The sequence below is a fragment of the Cyprinus carpio genome, chromosome A16 (genome assembly GCF_018340385.1).
Source record: "Cyprinus carpio isolate SPL01 chromosome A16, ASM1834038v1, whole genome shotgun sequence".
Lineage (NCBI taxonomy): Eukaryota > Metazoa > Chordata > Actinopteri > Cypriniformes > Cyprinidae > Cyprinus > Cyprinus carpio.
Window position 1 is genome coordinate 8272122 of NC_056587.1, and position 21937 is coordinate 8294058.

The 21937-nt window shown below is 35.8% G+C and overlaps 1 protein-coding gene across 1 annotated transcript in view; it reads right to left on the reverse strand.

Annotated features, from left to right (window-relative positions):
* Positions 1-21937, reverse strand: part of LOC109104746 (ephrin-A4-like) — a 45840-nt gene that overhangs the window by 1233 nt on the left and 22670 nt on the right. The window contains exons 2-4 of the mRNA XM_042772403.1: positions 11831-12126; positions 6871-6939; positions 254-280 (exon numbers count right to left, since the gene is read on the reverse strand). Coding sequence (XP_042628337.1) covers positions 254-280; positions 6871-6939; positions 11831-12126 — 392 coding nt within the window. The remainder of the gene's footprint in view (positions 1-253; positions 281-6870; positions 6940-11830; positions 12127-21937) is intronic.

The following is a 21937-nucleotide window of genomic DNA, read 5'->3' on the forward strand; positions in this document are numbered from 1 at the left end:
TTACAATCATTTATTTTTAAAGCACAGCCACCACAAACTTAGACTTTAGCAACTCTTTACTTTGAGATCGTCACACACACACACACACACACACACACACACACACACACACACACACACACACACACACACTTAATAATATTCAATAATAAAAAACAATTTACTTTATTAATAATAAAAGAAAAATAATGTAGTTCTATATCATATTATAAACCAAGGGACTTTAGTAAAGTGTATGCCAATAAACACTAACCTTCTCGTCTTGATGATCCAGCTGTTGCTATAGAATATAAAGAGACATGTGAGATGTAAGTGATTTCTACATTTTTTTTATTTTTATTTTTTTATTTTTTGTAGAACTTCAAACTTGGAACATCATTCTTGAGAACAAATGAGGAGAAAAATGCACATAGAGACACATTTACCATTACTCAGGCAGAAACATAGTGAAAAATTACTAACGGCTGCGCAACCCCAAAATACATCCTCAATGCAAATTCTCTTAAAGGTCGCACACAGAAAGATAGCAGAAAAAAATGAAGGTGGAAGGAGATGAAAGATTCTGCAAGAAACAAAAAAGGTGGACTGGAAGGATGAACAAAAGAAAGGAGTGTGGAAAAGGAAAGATTTAGATGGGGAAAAGGAGCAAGAGATACAAGACTGAACAGAGAAGGGCCACAAAAGCAACAAAGATAGAGTGATGGAGCGAAACACAGGAGAAGACAGAGAAGAGAAAAGACGAGAGGAGGAAGTGTGAGAAAAGCAGAGGGAGAACGAACAGGGAAGAGAACCTGAAAGAAGGTCAGACGGCAAAAGGAAAGAGACGAAAGTGGGAAGGAGGGAGGGAGTTTGTGTCTGTGTGTCACTCTCTCAACAGGGGGTCAGACTGAGAAACATAATGGAGAAAAGATGAATGGAGAGAGAGAGAGAGAGAGAGAGAGAGACATACAGAGATATCGCAGATGTGGAGGAAAGTGGAGCATAGACTAAACAAGAGCAGAAAACTACAGAGCGAGTTGAAAGTGGAAGACAAGTGTACAAACATACATTAAGATAAACTTAAAAAAAAAATTTACATGAAAACCTGTTCAATTCATGTGAGTGGTATTCTATGACTGTGCCCTTTTTAGATTTGAAGTTTTGAAATCAACTTCTTGCCTTCACGGGTATGTTTGTTTAAAATGGACAAATAACAATAATGATAAAAAAAGGGTTTAAATTAATTTCATGCACTTTCCGAGTTAATCTGGTCACACAAACTGCATGTATAATAATTATAAAATATTGGAAAAATGGTTTACAACGTTTTAAATGAAGCATAGCATGTCACACCGCAGGACATGTCAATTTTCCAAATGCATTTCACGTCAACTAATTGGCTGCTCGTTAAGCAAAATCAAGTTAACACACATTAGTTCGAGTTAGTTTAACCCATCATTAACACTTGACCTAACGGATAAATAAAATCCCTTCTCTTAATGAGGACACTGCCTTTCGTCAATATTTATAGTCAAGAAATAAGAAAAAGTGTGTGCAGATAAAATGAAATTGCCTCAATAGAAAAGAACTAAGAATGAGTTATTAAATTAAACCATAGTAAATTAAAATGTAAAAAAACAATGCATACATGTATTTATAATGAACCACTAATCAAACATTGTTTGACTTTATCATATAGCTATAGATCATGTAACATGTAACATTCTGCTACTTTTTGTCCACATTTATCTTTCCACAAATCAAATCTTGGAACACAAGAAAGCATGAAAAGGATTTTCAAATTGTAATTCATTTTAATGCTAATTTACACGACAAGGGCATGAAATGATTAATCTATAATTGTTATAGATTAAAGGATTAATCTATAATATAATAGGACTAATCTATAATCTATCTTTTAACCAAAAATAAAATCAAAAAAGAAGCAAATCATTATTAATACAATTAAACAAACTGAAATAAAAATACATTCCGCAAAACACAAAAACAGCATACAAAAAAGTAAAAAATAAATGTATTTCATAAAATCTAAAAATGTAAAAAAAAAAAATAATAATAATATACAAATACAAAATATGCATTAATTTACAACGTAATGGTAATTTTAGGCATGTAATAACAATGATTTATATTATTATTTATATTTTCCGATCTTCTATAATTACCATTCAAATATACCAAAGTACATCATTTTTTTGAACGTTGTTTTGAATAGAAAAGGCACCTTAAACTGAAATAGAACAAAGAGAGAAGATGAAAAAAAAAATATTTCGACAAAAGTTTAAACCTATTTTTCTCTCTTACTAAAGTTAAATGAAATGTTTGCCTCAACAAAATGGCAGTTTTTTGTTTTCAAGCATAAAATGGCTGCAGTTGCGCTTTCCTTGCATAAAACATGGCTGCCACGGTAAGATGCAGAGAACGCCCGGGAAGAGGATGCGAGAGATTGAGAACAGACGGTGGCGGGGGGGGGCTTCCCTGCTTCTGTATTTACTGCAATTTTACCCTTTACTTTGTTATTGCAAAATGAAAAATTCGACTCGCATGCCGAAAACGTAACTGTAATTTTCCTATTTATATTTTCGGAACAATCGGTCACTTCAGGAAAAAACTACACTTGTGTAAAGGCACCGAATTAGTGTTTTTTTCGCTTTGGAAAAACATTCTGGTGAATGACAAATCTAACAAGGCGAGAGAGGTGAATAAAAGGGGGAGGACGAGGCATCCACTGAGGTGCGCAGCGCAAAACGGACAGAGTTTCGGGTTTTTAAAACAATTAAAAAGATTGAGAAACGGACAGAAACTGGAAAAGGAAATGGTGCGCTCACAGCAGGACCGAGCGAGTTAAAAAGAGTCGAAAAAGACAGGGATCAATTAGAGGGAAAGTAGAACTGACTGAAATGGTTTTTCACAGCAGGGGAGAGAAGGACCGAGTAAGACGCTGAGGGGAAAAAAAACAACAGCAGAATTAATGTTTTGACAAGTTTCCCCCGAGTAAGTGCAGGGAGCGGAGCAAAGTGAATGGGATGAAAGACGAGGGCACCCAGGAGCTGTTTTCAGTCAGGCACCACTCAATCAAGACCGAATATTGGCCAGTTTTTTTGTTTTGATCGCACCTTTATGATTTGAGTGAGGTGTCTCGCTACCAAAATCCAGGTATAAACATCATAAAGCTTTTCTAACGAGCATTGGTGCATTTTGCGATATATATATACACACACGAGTGTGACACACTGGCAGCTTTTGGGGATCCTTCAAGCATGAGACTGTTGCTGTCAGAGGGAACAATTTCACTGTTACACTCCATGAACAGCAGAATCCGTCATGGTCTATAATGAGCGCTACATTCAGTTACTTTCCATATATCAGACTTTTAATAATTCACATGCAGCTCAACACATTTCAAATGAATATAAAAGCTAATTTCACAGCGTTAACCGACCTTCCAACCAACTTGTGACCCAATTCCCTCTGGTATTACTGATCTATTTGCATGTTCTGTTTCCCATGAGCCTGGCCATTACGGCTCAAATGACCTAGTGAAATGAGCTCGACTTAATTAAACTTTAAATACAGCTTGCTGCTGGTGCCGCGTGACTGAGATTTAGCTCTGGCTGCGGCTGTAACGTTGTTTCCACGGCTCTGGTTCTGAGGCAAACGCTGACAGGACTCTCAGTCGAACACGGACTGTCAGATAAAAGACCTTCCACAGGAAGGAACCAAAGTCGGTTTGTGGCGCTACCAGGAGGAACAAACACCAGCTGTGCTCAACATGCCCTGGCGCAAAGTCCCGTCACACACCTCTCCTTTCATTCATCTTTACATGCAAGTGATCAGAGGAAAACAGCACAGGGTAAATGCTGTAAAGGTGTGCAAGAAGTTATGCGGAAAAGATGGAGGGGGAGAATGCAGAGATATTTGAAAGCAAAGGAGGATAATAAGTGCAGATCTTAATTTTAAACGTTACTTTTTTTTTTGTTTGTAGGAAAGATGGATTAAATTAAATATTTTTTTTTTTGTGTGGGGGGTTTTGATGTGTCTGTGAGAGTGAATACATGCTAAACAACAACAAAAAAAATTATACTGTTTGAATAAGAAATAATAAGAGATATAAAATCGCTCTTAAAAATTATGAATAAAATATAAATATAATTTAAAAAATATGTTGTATTTTGTATTATGATATTATATACACAATTATATTTTATTGTCTTATATACCACTAATTCTTACTGTACAGTATATTTACTCAAAATCAATACAAAAATACTAAAAATGTGCATTACACATTGACAAAGCCGACACAAGAATGAATGAATACTTACGTTAATCAGCCAACCAAGCACATTTGTCAACCAAAATGCTTAGAAATGGTCAAATATATATGTATGAATATAAACAGATGTGTCTATAACTATTCAGGAACATGATGCAAGGGCTAGACAGAATGGAACATGAGGAGAAATCCAGAAATGGACAGAGTTTGAAGAGACTCAGAGAAAGTGTAGTGGATGAGACTCTGATTAGTTTTGCTCTGGTAACGACAGATCATAAAAATGAGGGAGGGAAGGAAAAGACTAAAAGAAAGTGTGGGGGAGATTAGTGCCACTCCAGGAATGACTAAACACTAGGAGGAGAAAGAAAGAGAAAAGGAGGGAGGGAGAAGCAGGGATGCTACAGTTTAGTCTGGATTAGTTTCGGTCAGAGAACAGAAAAAGAGGGGAAAAGATAGGGAGAAAGGGAAAGAGAGGGATAAAAGAGATGGACCATCTGAAGCGAGAGCATGAGAAAGGGAAAATGTGCAAAGACGAGGAAGAAAAGTTGTTATTCCACGCATTCATTAAAGCATCTACCGTAGATAAAGTAAATGTTAGTTCAAATGAATGAAGAAAAACTCGTCTTTGCTTATCAAATATATGCTCCTAACACAAACAACACGTCCACCTCAGATCATTCTCAGCTACAGATGTTTCACATACAAACATTTCAAATCAATTGCACATTTTCTGCTCCAACCACAAACTAGAAACTAGATATTTCTCATTGAAGGTTACGCAACATTCAGAATTGAGCAAAACATCTCCTTAAAGGCTTCAAGAATTTGATTTCACAACAGAGAGTTTCTGCTTGATTTACTTGATGTGGAACAAACGCAATGGTTATCCACTTTTCAAACTACGAAAAAGTCACTGAGATATTTAAATACAGTGCTATTGATCTCTAGTCAAACTAGCCAAATGTAAAACATTTTCATAGCTGATTTACTGCAAATGGTGTCAAGAAAAGTCAGAGAGACTGTGAGAGGCCAGAAGGCAGGTTTGGGGCCATGACAGGACTTGGATATTGGGTTAGACAGCTTCGGAGTTGGTGTGCGTGTGTGTGCATGTGTGTGAAGCGGGAGGTGGAATTGGGTCGGACGGCTTACGGACTGGACTGCCATTCCCACTCTTACTGGGCGGCATTCCCTGCTGATCCCGCATCAGCCAAGCCGAGCGGAAGGTCAACATAACTGCAGGGGTCTGAGAGCCAGCCTCGCTCCACGCACAGGACACGCACACACACAAACACACACACACACACACATACGCTTTCACATATCATGCTATAACAAAAGGAAAAAGAAATGCCAAATATAAATATGTATTCATTATTTAAAAATAATAAAATATCAACTGACAACAGTTTATAATAAATTTGATTTCGTTGCTGTACTATTTATCTGACAATCTATAAAAATATACATTCAAATTCCCATTTCAAAACAAATGTATTTATCATCATTTAAATGCATTATTTTTATATATATATATTGTATTTATATATATATATAGATATATATATATATATATAACCTATATATATATATATATATATATATATATATATATACACACACACACACACACACACACACACACATTTAAAGTCATTTGACTATACACAGTATTTTTTCTATATTTTTTATCTACAAAAAATATACATACGAATTCCAATTTTGAAACAAATGTATTTTTTATTGTAATTATGTTTATTGTAATTTAAATTACTACTACTACTACTAATTATTGTTTTTTTTATTTATTTTTTTTATATTTTTTGTTTGCTTATTTTTTATAATTTTGTGCATTACTTGTATATTTATTTGTTATTTTTATATGTTATTTGTATAAATTAGATTTTTTTATATTATTTATCTAAAAAATACATACAATAAAAATTCCAATTTCAAAACAAATGTATTATAATATTATAATATATAATATAATATAAATATAAATGTATAATATAAATATAAAATTTATAATATAAATGTGTTGTAACATTATTATTATTATTCAAAACAGACAGGTTGACTGATTTTGTTGCTAAATCAATTTACTACAGAAAAAAATACATACTAATTCCAATTTTATAACAAATTAATTATTTTATTCTTGTTTATTATAAATATTATGTATATTATGTGTGTGTGTATGCATATCTCTAAAATGTAAAAATGTTGTTTTCCACGTACAACAACGTCAGGCGACTGTTTTGCCCAAGACAAGTATGAGACTTTCATTTCTATTTGCTATTTTAATCTCCATTTAAACCATTGTGCTGCAGAAAGAAAAAAGGAGGCAAAATAGAATGATGAGCCAGAGAAAGAATGCATTAGCAGAAGAGGGGAAATGGAAAGATGAGGACATATCTGCAGAAGGTAGGCAGAGAGGAGGGAAAGCGAGCAAGAGGTTGCGTGCAGAGAGAGGGGTTGTGTCTGATTGCGTGAGAGGGTGTGTGTGGGGGGGTGACATGGTTTCTTTCCCAAGAAAAAAAAGTGTGGACAAAAAAAAAAAAAAAACAAGAGGATGAAGAAAGGACTGTACTTACTCGGTGGACAACACACAGTGACTCGTAGTTTCATACATGGGAGGGGGGGTCCGTCGTCTGTGGACAGTGCTGGAAGGAAAGAAATACAGAGAGAGAGTAAAATAGCAGACTGATATTAGACTGATGTCTTTGACACTAGGAAAGAGGATCTAAATTTTTTAGCCACCAAATCGATGCTTTAGACTGCTCGCACAAAACACAAATACACACATAACCCAGGGCCATAAAAAGACTGCTTGACTCCGATGGAATGGCTAATCCATTAGCGCACGCAGAAGCTGTAACGGGCTCGTTAATGCTGAGCTCGGCACGACCGACTATGAGCCGTTCCACAAATGACGGACTCTCTGATGCAGTCAGATGGGCTCTGCGCAGACATTCACACCTCATAAACGTACATGATTACACCGTTACAACATTATTTACAGACATGGAGGTCATATTTACTGTCAGCTCATCTCTAAGTATGATCCAAGCGGGACTGCTTATATTCGTTTTGAAGAAAATTTCACAACACTGTTGCATCAGAATACTCAAATGCAGTCTAACATTTCCTCAGCGGAAAAAAAGAATTAAACATGCTGAAACATTGTGGAAGTTGATGATAATGTGTGTATATTTTTCATTACACTACATTTCTGCTTTGTTCTTTACTGCAAATGAAAGGTTCTCTGAGTGTTTAAGCCCTTTAGGAAGATAACATATAATGATCTTCATTTACAGCTATACTGAAACTGCTCATTTAAAGTTGTTCGACTGCACTCAAAAGCAGCTTTTTGAAAAAGTGGTTCAAAATGCAGCAAGCACCAATACTGGAACTGAAGGCCTCAAAGTTGAGTTTCAAAGTTGAGCTGAGCCTGTCTGACAGATTATAAGAGACCCAATTTTAGTCATAACACAATTTTGACTAAATGTGTAGCTACTGCATTTTATCTAACTATATTCATTTTTATTTAATTTCTTTCTTCAAATGCAGTATTTATCTGACACAAATGTTTAGGAACCCAATTAGGGTGACAGTATTACACGGCATTTGAACAGGTCATTTTACACTAAATATCACCAATAACTCCATAAAAATGTAATATTTCAGTCACCATAATTTGTATAACTCGAAAACAAATAATGAAAAGCCCTATTTAACTAAACACTATATTAAAATTAATATTTTATTTTAATAGGCTACTGATTAGTTTTTATTTTATGAGTGCACACCATTTTAATGTATTTTGCAAAATAAAAATTAGATTAAAAGAAGGAAAAATCCTCACTGCACCTTTAAAATGATGAACGCCTGCTGCTGTTTTTTTTTTAGCATGCTGCATTAACATCAAGGGTAAGTCTGACGCTACAGTTGTAGATACAGATAGACTTCATGTATGTAAACATGTACAGATACATACACACACACACATACACCCTGCAACACAGCATGTGCTCGATAATGCTGTGTGTTTCCGCATATTCATACCTCATTAGCATCAGGCCATGTTATGAACGCTGTAAAACTATAATGAATCTCTTCCCAGAATCTGAGCAGCAGGTCTGGAGGTACTGTAGACACGCTTAAATTCAGGCTTGAATGGGTCTGCCGTTTTAAAGAGCATCTCTGGCTCCATGTTTAATCAGAACCATAAATCTGTAACAGCGGCCATTTTCATCTAGTAGAAAGGCTTTTAACCGAACGTCTAACAACCACAGATACATCCATTCAGTATGCGCAGTAATTCCACATTGACGATAATGAGAACGGCTGACTCCAGCGGAGGTCTGTGTGTGTGTGTGTGTGTGTGTGTGTGTGTCGTTATGTGTGGGTGGTGTGTGATTTGGTTTTCTGAACCCCGTATGCATTTGGCCGTATCTTTTGGGTTGGTGTTCAAGGCATTTGAGTGACTCTGGATTTCAAAGCAAAAGTCTGAGACCACTCGTAAAACCGCCTCTATTTTTTTTTTATTGAATGCATTTTTTTCTTCAAAAATTATATTAGCAGCATAGAAATTTTAAGTGGGAAGTTTAATTGAAAATTGATATAAATTTGTCTTTGTATTTGGTATGGGGGTCAACGACATGATAAACGAAAGAAAAAAAAAACTTTTAGAAATCTAGTTTAAAACACATGTGCCATGTTTTTAAACAGTGTACTCTTTGTGTTTATGTTTGTTTCATATGGTTTTGAAATTCTTTTAAACACCCTTTTCAAGAAAAGAAAATTAATTGCTCTCAAAGATATCATGTGGTTTAATCAAGGAAAAAGTAATATATATAATAAATATTACATTTCTAAGGATTAAGGAAAAAAAGGCCATAGGCTTTAATGATTTTTTGTTTTTGCATGTTTGCACAATGACTTTAATGTTGCAAGTTTTTAAAATATGAATAAGTAGTTTTGCAGTTTAATATTTATTTTTATTAATTGTATATTTTTAATAATAATAATAATAACAATTATTATTATTTCTAAGAAAAAAATACATTAATTTTAGTACAAAGTAAAACACACTCATTATAGAAATGATTTCAATGTATACATTTTATGTATATTTTTAGTGTATTTTTCTATATATATATATATTTTTCAGCATGTTGGTTGCACCATGACTAATTTGGCAGGCAATTTTTTTTATATTAATAAGCAGTTTTGCAGTATAATATTTATTTGTATGAATTGTATATTTTTTAAATAATAATAATAATAATTATTATTACTATTATATTATTAATTATAAAGAATATTAATCAATTAATGAATTTTATGTACATTTTTAGAGTATCTTTTAATAATAATAATAATAATAATAAAAAAGGCATCATGTCATTGACCCATGTCTCTCTGTTGATTTCATTACAGTTACACTGAAGCTGAAAACTTGCTCCATGTTGTTAATCTAAAAGGAAACAATCCAATGGGAGAGTCACTTACAGGTACTTCCTGTATTAAAGTCCAGTTTGTCTCGAAAGCACAACTCTTTAGTAGTTATCTCTTCTATTTCATCCTCGAATGCTGTTGCTCGTACCAACACACACAGACAAACTACATCTTGAATTTAGATCGGACACACTGATCCTTTGTTTTCAGCTACAGGATTGAGCTTAAACAATTAAAAAGACAGACACATTGTTACGCTTTCTTTGAAGTGAACAATAGACACACACACACACACACAAGCAGGGTAGGGTAGGGTTCGTGAAGTTTGACACAATGGCTCTGTGCTGTGTATACACTCTCATGCTTGAACAATGCTCTATTGTCCAGGTCAGCACTGCTGTAATTTATGTAAAGATATTTCCCCCCTTTCTGTCTCTTCCTCTTTTTTCCCACCCTCTTTCTGGCCTTTGTTGTCCCACTCTTTCTTTCAAAAGACTCTTTCCTCTTCTTCTACTTTCTCCCATTCGACTGCCATCCTTCATCCTATAAGACCCCTGTGTCTGCGTCAGCCACTCCATGCTTTGGTTTTCTTCGTTTACTTTGCGTTCCTACAGTATATTAAGTCCATTCGCGCCGCTTTAGTACCAGAACTAAATGTACAGTACTAAAGTACTGGGACGATTTTGCATGAACTGTTTCGCAGTACCATATAAAGGGTTGCATTTACACTGACAGTGTGAACTAGGATGTGATGTAAGCCGGTCGACAGCGACGTCATTTGTGAGCGGCTTTCAACAAAGTTAACAAATGAAGAACAAGGTTAACGACAGGAGGACGGAGGACGCTGTGATCGGAGCTGTGTTTTTGTTGTGTCTCGCGGGTTTCACAATAATGGACATGGAATGTCGACGTATACATAAAGCTATTGAAAGAACGGAAAGGAGGACTAAAAATCTCCAAGGACAACTGGCAGTGCTACATGTGAATCTCGCACATACAAGTGGCTGCACTTCAGCATCTGTATATTTAATCGCTGTTCGTCATACTTGCGAAATAAGTTGACATGTTTGTTTGCGTTTTGTTTCATGGCGTTTTAGGTCGTTTTGGGTAAGGGTTTTTTCAATCAACGTCTACTTACAGTATGTCACGGGGTAGTACATCGATTCTCTTTCTATTCTTGGCTCTATCATGCTATTCCACTCTTTCAGATCAGGCACACCGATAGAATATGGTAAACTTCCAAAGTTTTAAAAAGCAACGGTAAAAATGGCTAAATAACAATAAATCATTGATCTAGCATTAAAAGCAGCTAGTTTTAAACAAACTAAATGTCTACAGAGTGATTTTGACCTTGTCAACTGTATCCAAAAATTTTAATCATACAGCATTATAATTTTGACCTAGTATGTTTAATTGTATTTTTTTTTTTAATGAACTGCATTGTTTTACAACATTGTAGCAACACTTGCGAATCTCAACAGCCCAAAAATTTAGTTTAAGCACCTCATTTCACTGACCGTAGGTTAAAAAAAAAAATCACACAAATATATACATATATTATAGCTTCAGGCTTTTTTTTTTCTAAATAAATAGTAATAAGAAAAACTGTGTGTGCTTTTCTAATCCAGAAAGGGAGACGAAATAATAGAAGGGAAATGAAAAGTTTTGGCCTGAAACCAAAGCTGTAAAAACAGGAAAACTGTCATGTAATTTTATGACCACAGACCATCTTTCCATTCTTTTTTGGAGCAGAGAGGACAAGGGCGGGGCCAAAAGCAAAAAAAGGAGCATTTTCACTTACAGTAAACTCTCATGAATATTCATATAAATCCTAAAAAAAAATCTACTTGTAAGATACACATGCAGATAAACACAAAAGCAGGGACTTGCTCCTGCTCACCAGGGTAGTAAAAAAAAAATCGAAGTTGATGTACCTAAATATGTTTTAATAGCATATAACATACATACTACACTACACAAATTAAGCTGTATCGTAATTCAAGTTGTATTTAGTACAAATGCATCTGTTCAAGGTTAAGCCGTCACCCTGATTGACGTTTTTGTGTATGTTCTCCAACACTGCAGCTCACTTACAGCTATAGTAGTAATGGTGTCCAGGCAGGAATTCAAAGCCCAGGGAGAAGGGTGTGAAGCGCTGGATCTTTTCAGAGAATCTGACAGGGCCGTAGGGAGCGTATGGCTGGTTACACTCCCATCTCTTAATGGCCTCTTTAGTCTCCACGCAGCCCCTGAACTGGGCTTTAGACACCAGGTAGAGAGCCAGAGTCTCCACAGGACCGCTCGGCGGTTGGTTGGCTGGATAGTGTGGACACAGTATATCCAGATAATCACTCAGATTGACCTGGACAGAGTAATCATCTCCTGTTAACCTGAGAGGTAGAGAGAGAGAGAGAGAAAGAGTGGTATATTAGAGGGTGTATTTCGATCATGAGAGAAATTCATGGCCACAATCATTAAAAATGGCATTTTTCCAAGTACACAGAACAGATTTCAGATGCGTCAGCAAGATCTGCACTGAATCACACTCGCTTCGCCGCTCCGTGGAATATTTAGTGATCAGTCACTGCTGGGAAACAAATGCTTTAACACGTCAGAAAATGAGTTATACCATATGATACAGAAAGAGGGATGCAGTGAAATCTTGTAATTGTAAAGATAAGCAAGCTAAATTAAGCAAGTTTTCATGTTACTGGAGTGATAGTGCACAATAATGCTGAAAGGAAAGAGAAACCCTGAGGAATTCAGTAAGGTCAAAAGATTCACACAGCAGCAGATACGGACCATGGCTCTCAATAACAGCTTCATGCTAATTAGTGAGAGTTTCATTCTTCGCTTGCCACACACCCAAAGTCAAAAGTCAAGTTGCACTAATAGGGGAAGAATTAGCATAGAATGGCCCTTAGTGGCTTGGTAAATAAATTCACGCTTCCATTTGTTTACACACTGTTGACTTTAAAAGGAAGTGTGTACAAGACACCATCAATGAAATGAAAGCGAGAAAGAGAGAGACAAAGAAAGAACAAAGAACAAAATAATAAAAATGAATAAAAGAAAACATTAAAGGATTAAAAAAGAATGAAAGATGGAGAGAGAGAAAGAAAGAGAGAGAGAGAAAAAGAAAGTAGACAGAAAGAAAGAAGACAGAAAGAATGACAATGAACAAAAAAAAGAATGAATATGAATAAAAAGAAGATGATGGTATGATGGGATGAACATAAATAAAAATGATGGAGAGATATGGATATGGAAAGAAGGGTGGTAGAAGATAATGATGGAAAGTTAGTTGGGGGGGGGGAAAATATCAAGAAAGAAAGAAAAAAAGAATAAGAATGACAGAAAAAAGTAGGAACTAAAAAGATGGACAGAAAGACAGAAAAATAAAGAAAAGTACAGACAGATGGAAAGAAAGGTAAAGGTAGAGAAAAAAATGACAGAAAATAAGGAAGGGTGCAGACAGATGGAAAGAAAGTACGAATGACAGAAAAAAATGACAGAAACGAAGAAAGGAGGAACAAAAATGAATAAACAAAAGAAAATATGAAAGGATGAACAAAAGTAATGAAAGAAAAATATGGAGAAAGACAGGCAGAAGCAATGACAGAAGGAAAGAAAAATATAAATAATGAAATAAAGAAAGAGGAAGTAAAAAGACAAAAGTAAAGAAAGTGAGAAAGATAGCAAGACAGACAGATGGAAAGAAAGTACGAATGACAAGAAAATAATGACATTAATAAAGAAAAGAGGAAGGAAGGAAGGAAAAAGAAAGAAAGAAAGAAAGAAAGAAAGAGAAAGAAAGAAAAAGAGAAAAAGGATGAAAGAAAGAAACAAAGAGAGAAAGGATGAAAGAAAGAAAGAAAGAAAGAGAAAGAAAGAAAGAAAGAAAGAAAGAAAAAGCCAAACAGACAGGAAGACAAAAAAAAGAATGGAAAAATGAAAAAGTTTGCAGCTAAGTTCACAAGTATTGAAGAAGTGCAGATCAACTACAGATTGTGGAAAAACAGGTGAGAAGCAGAGGAAGAGAGGTGAGGACTGAGAGAGAGAAGGGTTAGAGAGCGGAGAGACAGACACATGGAGGGAGGTAAAGAAAGGGTTCTGTTTTAATTAGTGGCCCTAGAGAGAGTTTGGTGGGAGACAGCAAGAAGACAAGATGGATTTTAATTGGTCTTTCTTGACTGCGAAAGTGCGTGTGTGCCAGAGAAGGAACGCGAGCGAGGGATGAGAGGAGGCCACGGAGGAGAAGTAGTACAGGATGTGAGAGCAAGGTGGCCGGTCCAGGTCTGTCACTAGGAGTCTTTTGTGAAGAAGCGGCAGAGCGAAGGAGGCAGAGGAAGTCTAAGAAGAAAAGAAGGGAGGAAGGGAGCGCAGACGGGCAGAAGAATGAGGAGGGGGTTATCCAGAGTTAAGTGGGTGGACAGAGAGACGACAGAAAAAGGCTAATAAAAGGCTGCAGACCAGAGAGAGAAGAGCAAGGGAGCCAAACAGATGGAGTGCAGAGGGAGAAACAGAGAAACTTAGAGAGTAAACTAGGTATCTGACCCACCGTCTATGACCTAGTTAAAAAATTACCTCCATTTTTTTTTTGTTGTAAACTCATTACAGAACCAAGAAAATACAAGATGTGGTCTGGCTGAGGTCATCTTTCCACAAGCTTTCATACTGAACCATCAACAGTGATTGGAGATAAAGATCATCGCTTCATCAAACTATCATTTCATAGTCCATCCAAGATCTGACAGTGAATGTCATATTTACAAATACTGCAAGCTTGGCCAGTGATGAGACACCCATAAATTGCTAATTAGCTGTCAAGCAAATGTAATTTTCATCAATCAGGCCCATTTGAAGGGACAATCATCTCATGTCGTGAGCGTTTATGGTGTCACAGTTAAATAAATGTACACTGGACCAGAATAAATGTTTGTTTGACCTTTTCTCAGGATAATACAGTCAGAAACTAATCTGAGGATCAGTTTCATGTTTAATTTCATTAGAGATTGGTATTGGATATTTATTGGTTTAAGGAATAAAGTGTCATTCATACCAAAGATGGTAACTATAACTAGAAGTTTTAATCATTTTTCTAATTCTATTAGAATACTGATACTAAATACTAAAAACACTGACAGCCAATAAGATTCCACCCAGCTATTAAAGGGATAGTTCACCCAAAAATGAAAATTCTGCCATCATTTACTCACCCTCAAGTTTAGAGAGAATTTAAAGAGACAGATGACATTACTGCAGCACTCGCTTACAATAAACAAAATGATATGGTCGGTTGGAGTGGATGACAATATAGTTTTTATCTTTCTTAGTGTGAATGGGCCTATATGGTAGAGTAAAGCCTCAGAGTTAAAAAAAATAAAATGGGTAATTTTGAGATAAGGATTAAAATAAAGTCAGTTATGAGGAAAAAAGTCACAACTGCAAGATAAAAAGTTACAATAGTTGAGATTGCAATTGTTAGAACTGTTAGATATCTATGCATTTGTGATCTGAAAGTCTAGAGAATTTCTCCAATGGTGGAATCTTTACTGTCACAGGTTATCTGTGTTTTGTGTTCAGTTCTTTCTGTTTATACTGCCTTCATTTGCTATCGGAAATGTCCTACTTACCACTTCTGAAGTTGTTATTATGAGTTTATTACGTTTAAGTGCTTTGTTGTTATTGAATCATGGGTACAGCCCAATCATGATTTTTTTCTTGTCTATTTCGTGGAGACATCTTATTAAAGTGAAAATGTACTGAAAATATTAAGTCAATATTCAAAAGGTTTTGAATAAGAATGTACAGTAGCATACCATTCATTAGTAACCATTTAAACATTCACCACACTAGAAATTCAGCTCGCTGACAATTCTGAAATTTTGGACAAATAAATGCCGTTTAGGCTGTGTATAATACATAAAATAAGCATCAAATGGCTATTTATATACACAAGTGTATATGACTGAAACATAAAGAGAAAAAATGTGGATGTTGTGGGAAATATAACAACTATGAAAAAAATAAATAATATAACAACTACGTTTTTCTCCTCAGCAGTGTTTCAAGTTTACAGCCCCCCAACTTGGGTATCAAAATATTTCCCAGTTGTAAATATAAATTGACATACTTTTACACTTGCTTCCATGTGTAACAGTATGCTAACTGTATATCATGTTTTTCACAAAAATATTAAGCAGCACGACTGTTTCCGACATTGATAAAAATGAGAAATGTTTCTTGAGCACTAAGTCAGCACATTAGATTTATTTCTGAAAGATTGTGTGTCACTAAAGACTCTAGTAATGCCTGCTGAAAATTCAGCTTTGCCATCACAGACATATAAATTTAAATTTTATATAGTTTTTTTTTGTTTTTAATTTATATTTTATTTTAAAATTGTTTTTTTTTTATTTTATATTCAAATAATTTTAGTATTTTGTATTTTGAATTCATAAAAAATAAAAACTTTCTGTCCCCAAACATTTGAACAGTAGTGTAAAATAAGAAATGATAAGTGTTTGCTAAGTTTGAACCACAGAGTGTAACCACACAAATGACAACATCAATTCAAACCAACTTCAAATCGAGGAGTAATGATGCACCGCAATTACTCAATGTACACAAATTATTACGATGAAGCCGCTGTAAAACCAGCGGAATCGAACCCTTAGATGGTTAAATCCTCCGGAGAAAAAGGTTAGCAAGACTAAATCGTGTAATTATAGCATGTGAGTACTGCAGCTGAACTTTGATGTGTCAGACAACATTATACCCTAGTTATAATATTCAAACTGCTATAATTCACAGACACCAATAATTATGTGTAGCTGAGCTTCCAATCTTAGCACACTCTCTTTACAGTGTGGCAGAGATGAAAGCGCAATAAACAAGTAAAGGAAATGTGTTTACGGCTCCCTCTCCTCCTCCACACAGCGACTCGAGTGATGACACAACCAGTGAGCTGATCAATAGCTGTGACTGAGTATTGCTGCTCAATCTCCACGACAGGCCGAATCCATCAGGAGTCAGTCAAACGTAACTCAGACAAGGCCTTATGATCAATTTTGAGCTATGTTCAACACCCTCTAGCTGCATAACATATCTCAATTAACACACCCACATACTCGCAAATACATGTACACAAGTAAATAAAAGCTGTAATGAACTGACAACTAAAATTAAGCATGTAGCACGACTTTTCTACACACATTACTAAAAAAAGATGGCAAATGGACTAGTACATTTACATATTACTTTACAGAGGGTAACTGAGAGTAAAAAGGTGAGGGAGCGAGAGAGAAAAAGAAGCTATAAGGGACAGGAGACAAAGCAATCAGCAGAGAGAGGTTAAAGTGTCAGGCTCTGTCAGGTAGTCTGAAAAATGAAAATGCCCTGAGTAATAGAGAACGAGGTGGGGGGGGGGGATGGCTGTAAACTGTGGTAATCATGGTCATACTCAGCACACTGATAATGTGGCTGCTTCCCTCGAACTGAGATCTGCCGTGGACTTGGGCTTGACACACTTCAATGGATGCATGAATAATAATGAAGAATAACTCAGTTTACTGAAGAAAAAGAAGTAGATACTTCACAGATTCATGCACTAGGGGCTGTCAGTTGAATGTGTTAATTTTGTGTGATTTATTACAATTAAAATAATCCAACAATCAAAAAATATGGAAATATGGGAAAGACAAAATACAGAAATGCATCCTGTGCAAAGTTTACCTCAGACGGACTAACAAACTAGATTAGAAAATGGTTTGCAAGTGGACTGAATATTTAAGAAATAAATAAAAGTAATAAATTATAATTGATATAAATCGAAGGTATGTATAAATAATCTATTTATAAATATAATTAAATATTAAAATCGAAAAATACACACTAAAACTCGAATAACAATACAATTATAAAATATACTGAAATAATAAAAATTAAAGAAAAAAAAGTGAATTAATAAAAGCAAATTTGTAATCTCTTCTATGTTTTCTTCTGCAACAATAATGCACTGTCTTTTAATTCTCATAAATTCAGACCTTTTAACAGCAAATCTTGGCAATATATATTGATATATTAGCAGTTAATATACTGAAGGAATAGATCACCAAATAATGAAAATTATATTATCATATATTCATGGCTGTGTGACTTTCTGTCTTCTGTATAACATCAAATAAGATAATTTGAGAAATCTCTCAGTATTTTTTGTTGATACAGTGGAAGTCTGTGGTAACCAAAACTGTTTGGCTACCAATCTAAATATTATCTTTTGTGTTCTGCAGAAGATAGAAAGTCATGAAGGTTTGGTGCGAAATTAGGACAAAATTTTCATTTTTGGGTGTCCTATCCCTTTAATTAATTAGCATATAATTGTTTCACAGACCCGCTACAAATACTAAAAAGGCAAGAGATCTTAAATGATTAAATCATTAAATGATTAAATACAGACACAGTAGATTATCCTACAAGATCCATATAATGTCTACCACATATATTGTGTCTGATTAAATCCTGCAGCGCTGAAGCCAAACTGGAGTCATTATACCATTACAGCAGGTGCTTCACGGTTTTAATAATAGAACATATTCATAGTAAAACTAAAAAAAAAAAAAAGAAAAGGCTGTGTGGGAGTATACGCCTCGGCGCGAACATGAATGAAAATAGGGGCCGACCCTGCCAGCAGCACCTTTGATCCCTTTATAAAAGAGAATAATTAAAACACCAACAATTTCACAACCACGGCGGAGGAATACAGAGCAGCTTCAACAAGGCATGCATACCAAGTGAGCTACGCAATCTCACTTCAGTCTTACTGTACGCTGCAACATAATTGCTAAATGGACCTGATAATGGATCAACAATGCCAGGCTATCCACAGAAGAAAATACATGTATGCTTGGTGGGGGAGGGGGGGGTGGTGGGGATTGTTTGGTAGGAGGTGGTGTGATTGTTTGCTCGTGGTTCTTGAGTGGTGGAGGTGAAAGTCAGGGGTCCTGATGGACTCTGCAGTGAAGGAACCTTGTAAGAACGCCGAAGTCAAAAAACAAGGAAAGGGCATATTTATGTAAAGCTGCCCTGAGGCGGCCAACAGCAGGGTCATCTGAGGAGCTATGATAAGAGATTGGAAAAAAATACATGAAGACAAGGACTTGGAAGGTTTTGAGAAGACAATATATAATGAAATCACAGGAACTGAAAGAAGGAGAGAAAGTTGTAGTGTTATTGGAAAGATGAAGGATTTAGTTGAGGGGTTAAGACTCAAGGTGGGCTGGTATGCTCAGCCAAGCCGAACTCCTCCAGGGAGGACACCAGCATGGGAACAAGGGATGCGGAGCAAAGGAGGAGAGAAGCAGAAAGGGCAAAAAAAAGAGAGAGACCTTGGCAACAGGCAAGGCATCTGAGGGGAGTCGAGGGGGCTAGAGGGGTGAGAAAGAGAATGGGTGAGAGAAAACAAAAGAAAAAGAGAGGAGTGTACTCATTCCCCAAAGGGGATCCAATGCTCCACTGCACTTTCAGTCAGTGGTTCATCCCTCCATCGCAGACAGTAACAGGAGGAAAAGCAAATGAGGTGATTTAAATCAAAAAGAGAAATACAGTTTACCTACGCTTGGGCAATACAAAAATTGGGAATTTGTTGTACGTTGTGATAATGTTTAAAAGTTTATCTTTAAAAACAGTACGCCAATTTTAATCATATCTCACAACTTATGCTAATGCTTTGCATATGTGTGCTGAGCATTGTAGCCAATCACAGACATGTCTGTTGAGCACTGAATGCAATGATCAAGGCGTTTAACTTAATCAGTGGCACATAAAGTCTGATTTATACTGGCCGCAGAAATTATATTTAGAAGAACTCAAACTGAAATAGTTACAGCAGATTTATAGTTCCCAGCATGCTTTGCTTCAGTTCAGTCTCTTATGCATTTTTGCACAAGATTAAGATAAGGGGAGATATGTTTGTGCTTGCTGTTATGTTGAGACTTATTTCTGTTATTTTTGAGTTTTTGGTTTTCAGCATCATGCTGAAGAGTAGAGCCTGTGGTTAAGTTGAAGATGGACCAATCTTTATTCTGTTAAAAAGTTGTATTGATATTTGTTGATGCAGTGATAGTGTCTCATTGTATAACCACCTGTGCTTTAAGCAGCTAGTTAGCTAGCAGGTAACCATAAGAGAGAACAGTCAATGTTATTAAAATGAATGGTTTAAACCAATATGCTTACGTTTCAGTAAGTGGAGTTAAATTTTCTTTTAGGAAATATTCATTTAGTGAACTTGAATTAAGTTCACAGCATTCAGAACTACTGGTTTCTAAACTTAAATGAAGTGATTGGTTTCCTCAATTAAAAACTCATTACAACTCGTTGGGTTTTACAGTGCACAAAAGGAACATTTAAATGGATACTCCACCCCAAAATGAAAATGTTGTCATTGCGCTGTTTCTACATGTGTTTAGCTTTGATTTGAAATAAAACAGCGCATCCTTGTGGCGCGGATGACACAGAAGAGTATACACAGCATATGGCGATATGGAGGGACACAGAGGAGACCGTTGACAAAGGAATTACTGAATAAAGTCATTATTTTTGTTTTCTTCTTGTACAAAAAGTGTTCCCGTCACTTCATATAACCCGGATTGCATGTCTGAAGGCAGATGGAGTATTTGGACGATGACTTTCATACCTTTTATGGACCTTGACACTGTTATTTACTTGGCAGTCTATGGGACAGTCACAGGCCAGGACAGTTTTCATCCAAAATATCTTAAATTGTTTCCGAAGACGAACAGAGCTTTTATGGGTTTGGAAAGACATGGGGGTAAGTGATTAATGACAATATTTTCATTTTAGGGTGGTGTATCCCTTTAACACCATATTTACTTAAAGGTACCAACATAAAAACAATATAAAAGGTGTCTATTCTACGCAATGAATCTCTTCTCTACACTGTTTAAACATTGTTAGTTGTAATGAAAGATTTGCGTGTGCGTAGAGCACACTTGCGCGCTGAATGAAAACTCCAGTGTTTTAAAAAGCGACAGACTGCTCTGACTGCACACACTTCAAAAGACATTAATATTCCACGCATACTACTGTTCTATTTTCGGTAATGATGGGGGCAGGTTGGAGAAAAAAATCCCCTGAACCAAAAGAAAATAGCATAAAAAGAACTAGTGTAGCAGAACATCATTAAATTTGAGACCAAATAGATTAAAAATGGAAAAATATTGAGATTTTTAGCTGTATAGCCCTATGTTTTTCTGATCAATATAGATGGCAGGCTTTCATCCAGTCGCACCATCTTCCTTCGACTGCCTCCCCCATTTTAACTCAGGAATATTTCATGTGATGTGCATATGACCTGTATCAAAGTCATCCTCATATTCACCATTAACCCTCAACCTTGCATGTTCTCTCTTTCGCCTTCTCTCCGCCAATCTCTCGCTCTCTTTCTCTCCCTCTCATCAGGTCACGTTAGTCTCTGGGGTTTGACAGCCATGCTGCAGATGCAGCCCTGTTAGAGCCTGTTTGAAAGAGGTCTTCAAAACCAGGGAAACAGTGAAGAACTCACAGTGGAGCGTTACAACACTATAGGGTTCTCATGTCGCAGGTCTGTTCTGACGGTCAGTCATGAACACGAGCAGGGAGAAAAATGATGTTAAATGCAAATGATAGCAATATAATCTGCGATACAATCATGCATAGTGAAAGTATTAAATTAAATATGCTGTTTTGAAGGCGGAGAAAATTTTGAAAAACTATCCTTCCAATCAGATTCTGGTAACTTTTCAAGTGTCACTTTGTTGAAGCAGCTCAAATTCTGATGAAGCCAACATGGACAGGCTGCATGGCATGCCCTTATTTTCCTAAAGCATGAGCGCAACTACACAACAAATAAAATATGACCCAGACTACATGGATGCATGGCTTATGACAACCACAATGAGTTTTGTGAATTATTGGCTGCCGAAAGCATGATACCATTGAAATTCAATTTTGTATAATGAACAATTTTGGTGTTGTGGTGGGTTCCAAATGATGTCCAATAAAAATTTTGGTCCTGAAGCAAAACCAGTTGATCACCACTGCACCACAAGGTTCTAGACCAGCAAAACCACAGATGCACTCATGAACCTAGCAATTTAAATGTTAAGATTAATCAATTATTTTTCATGATAAACAGGGTTA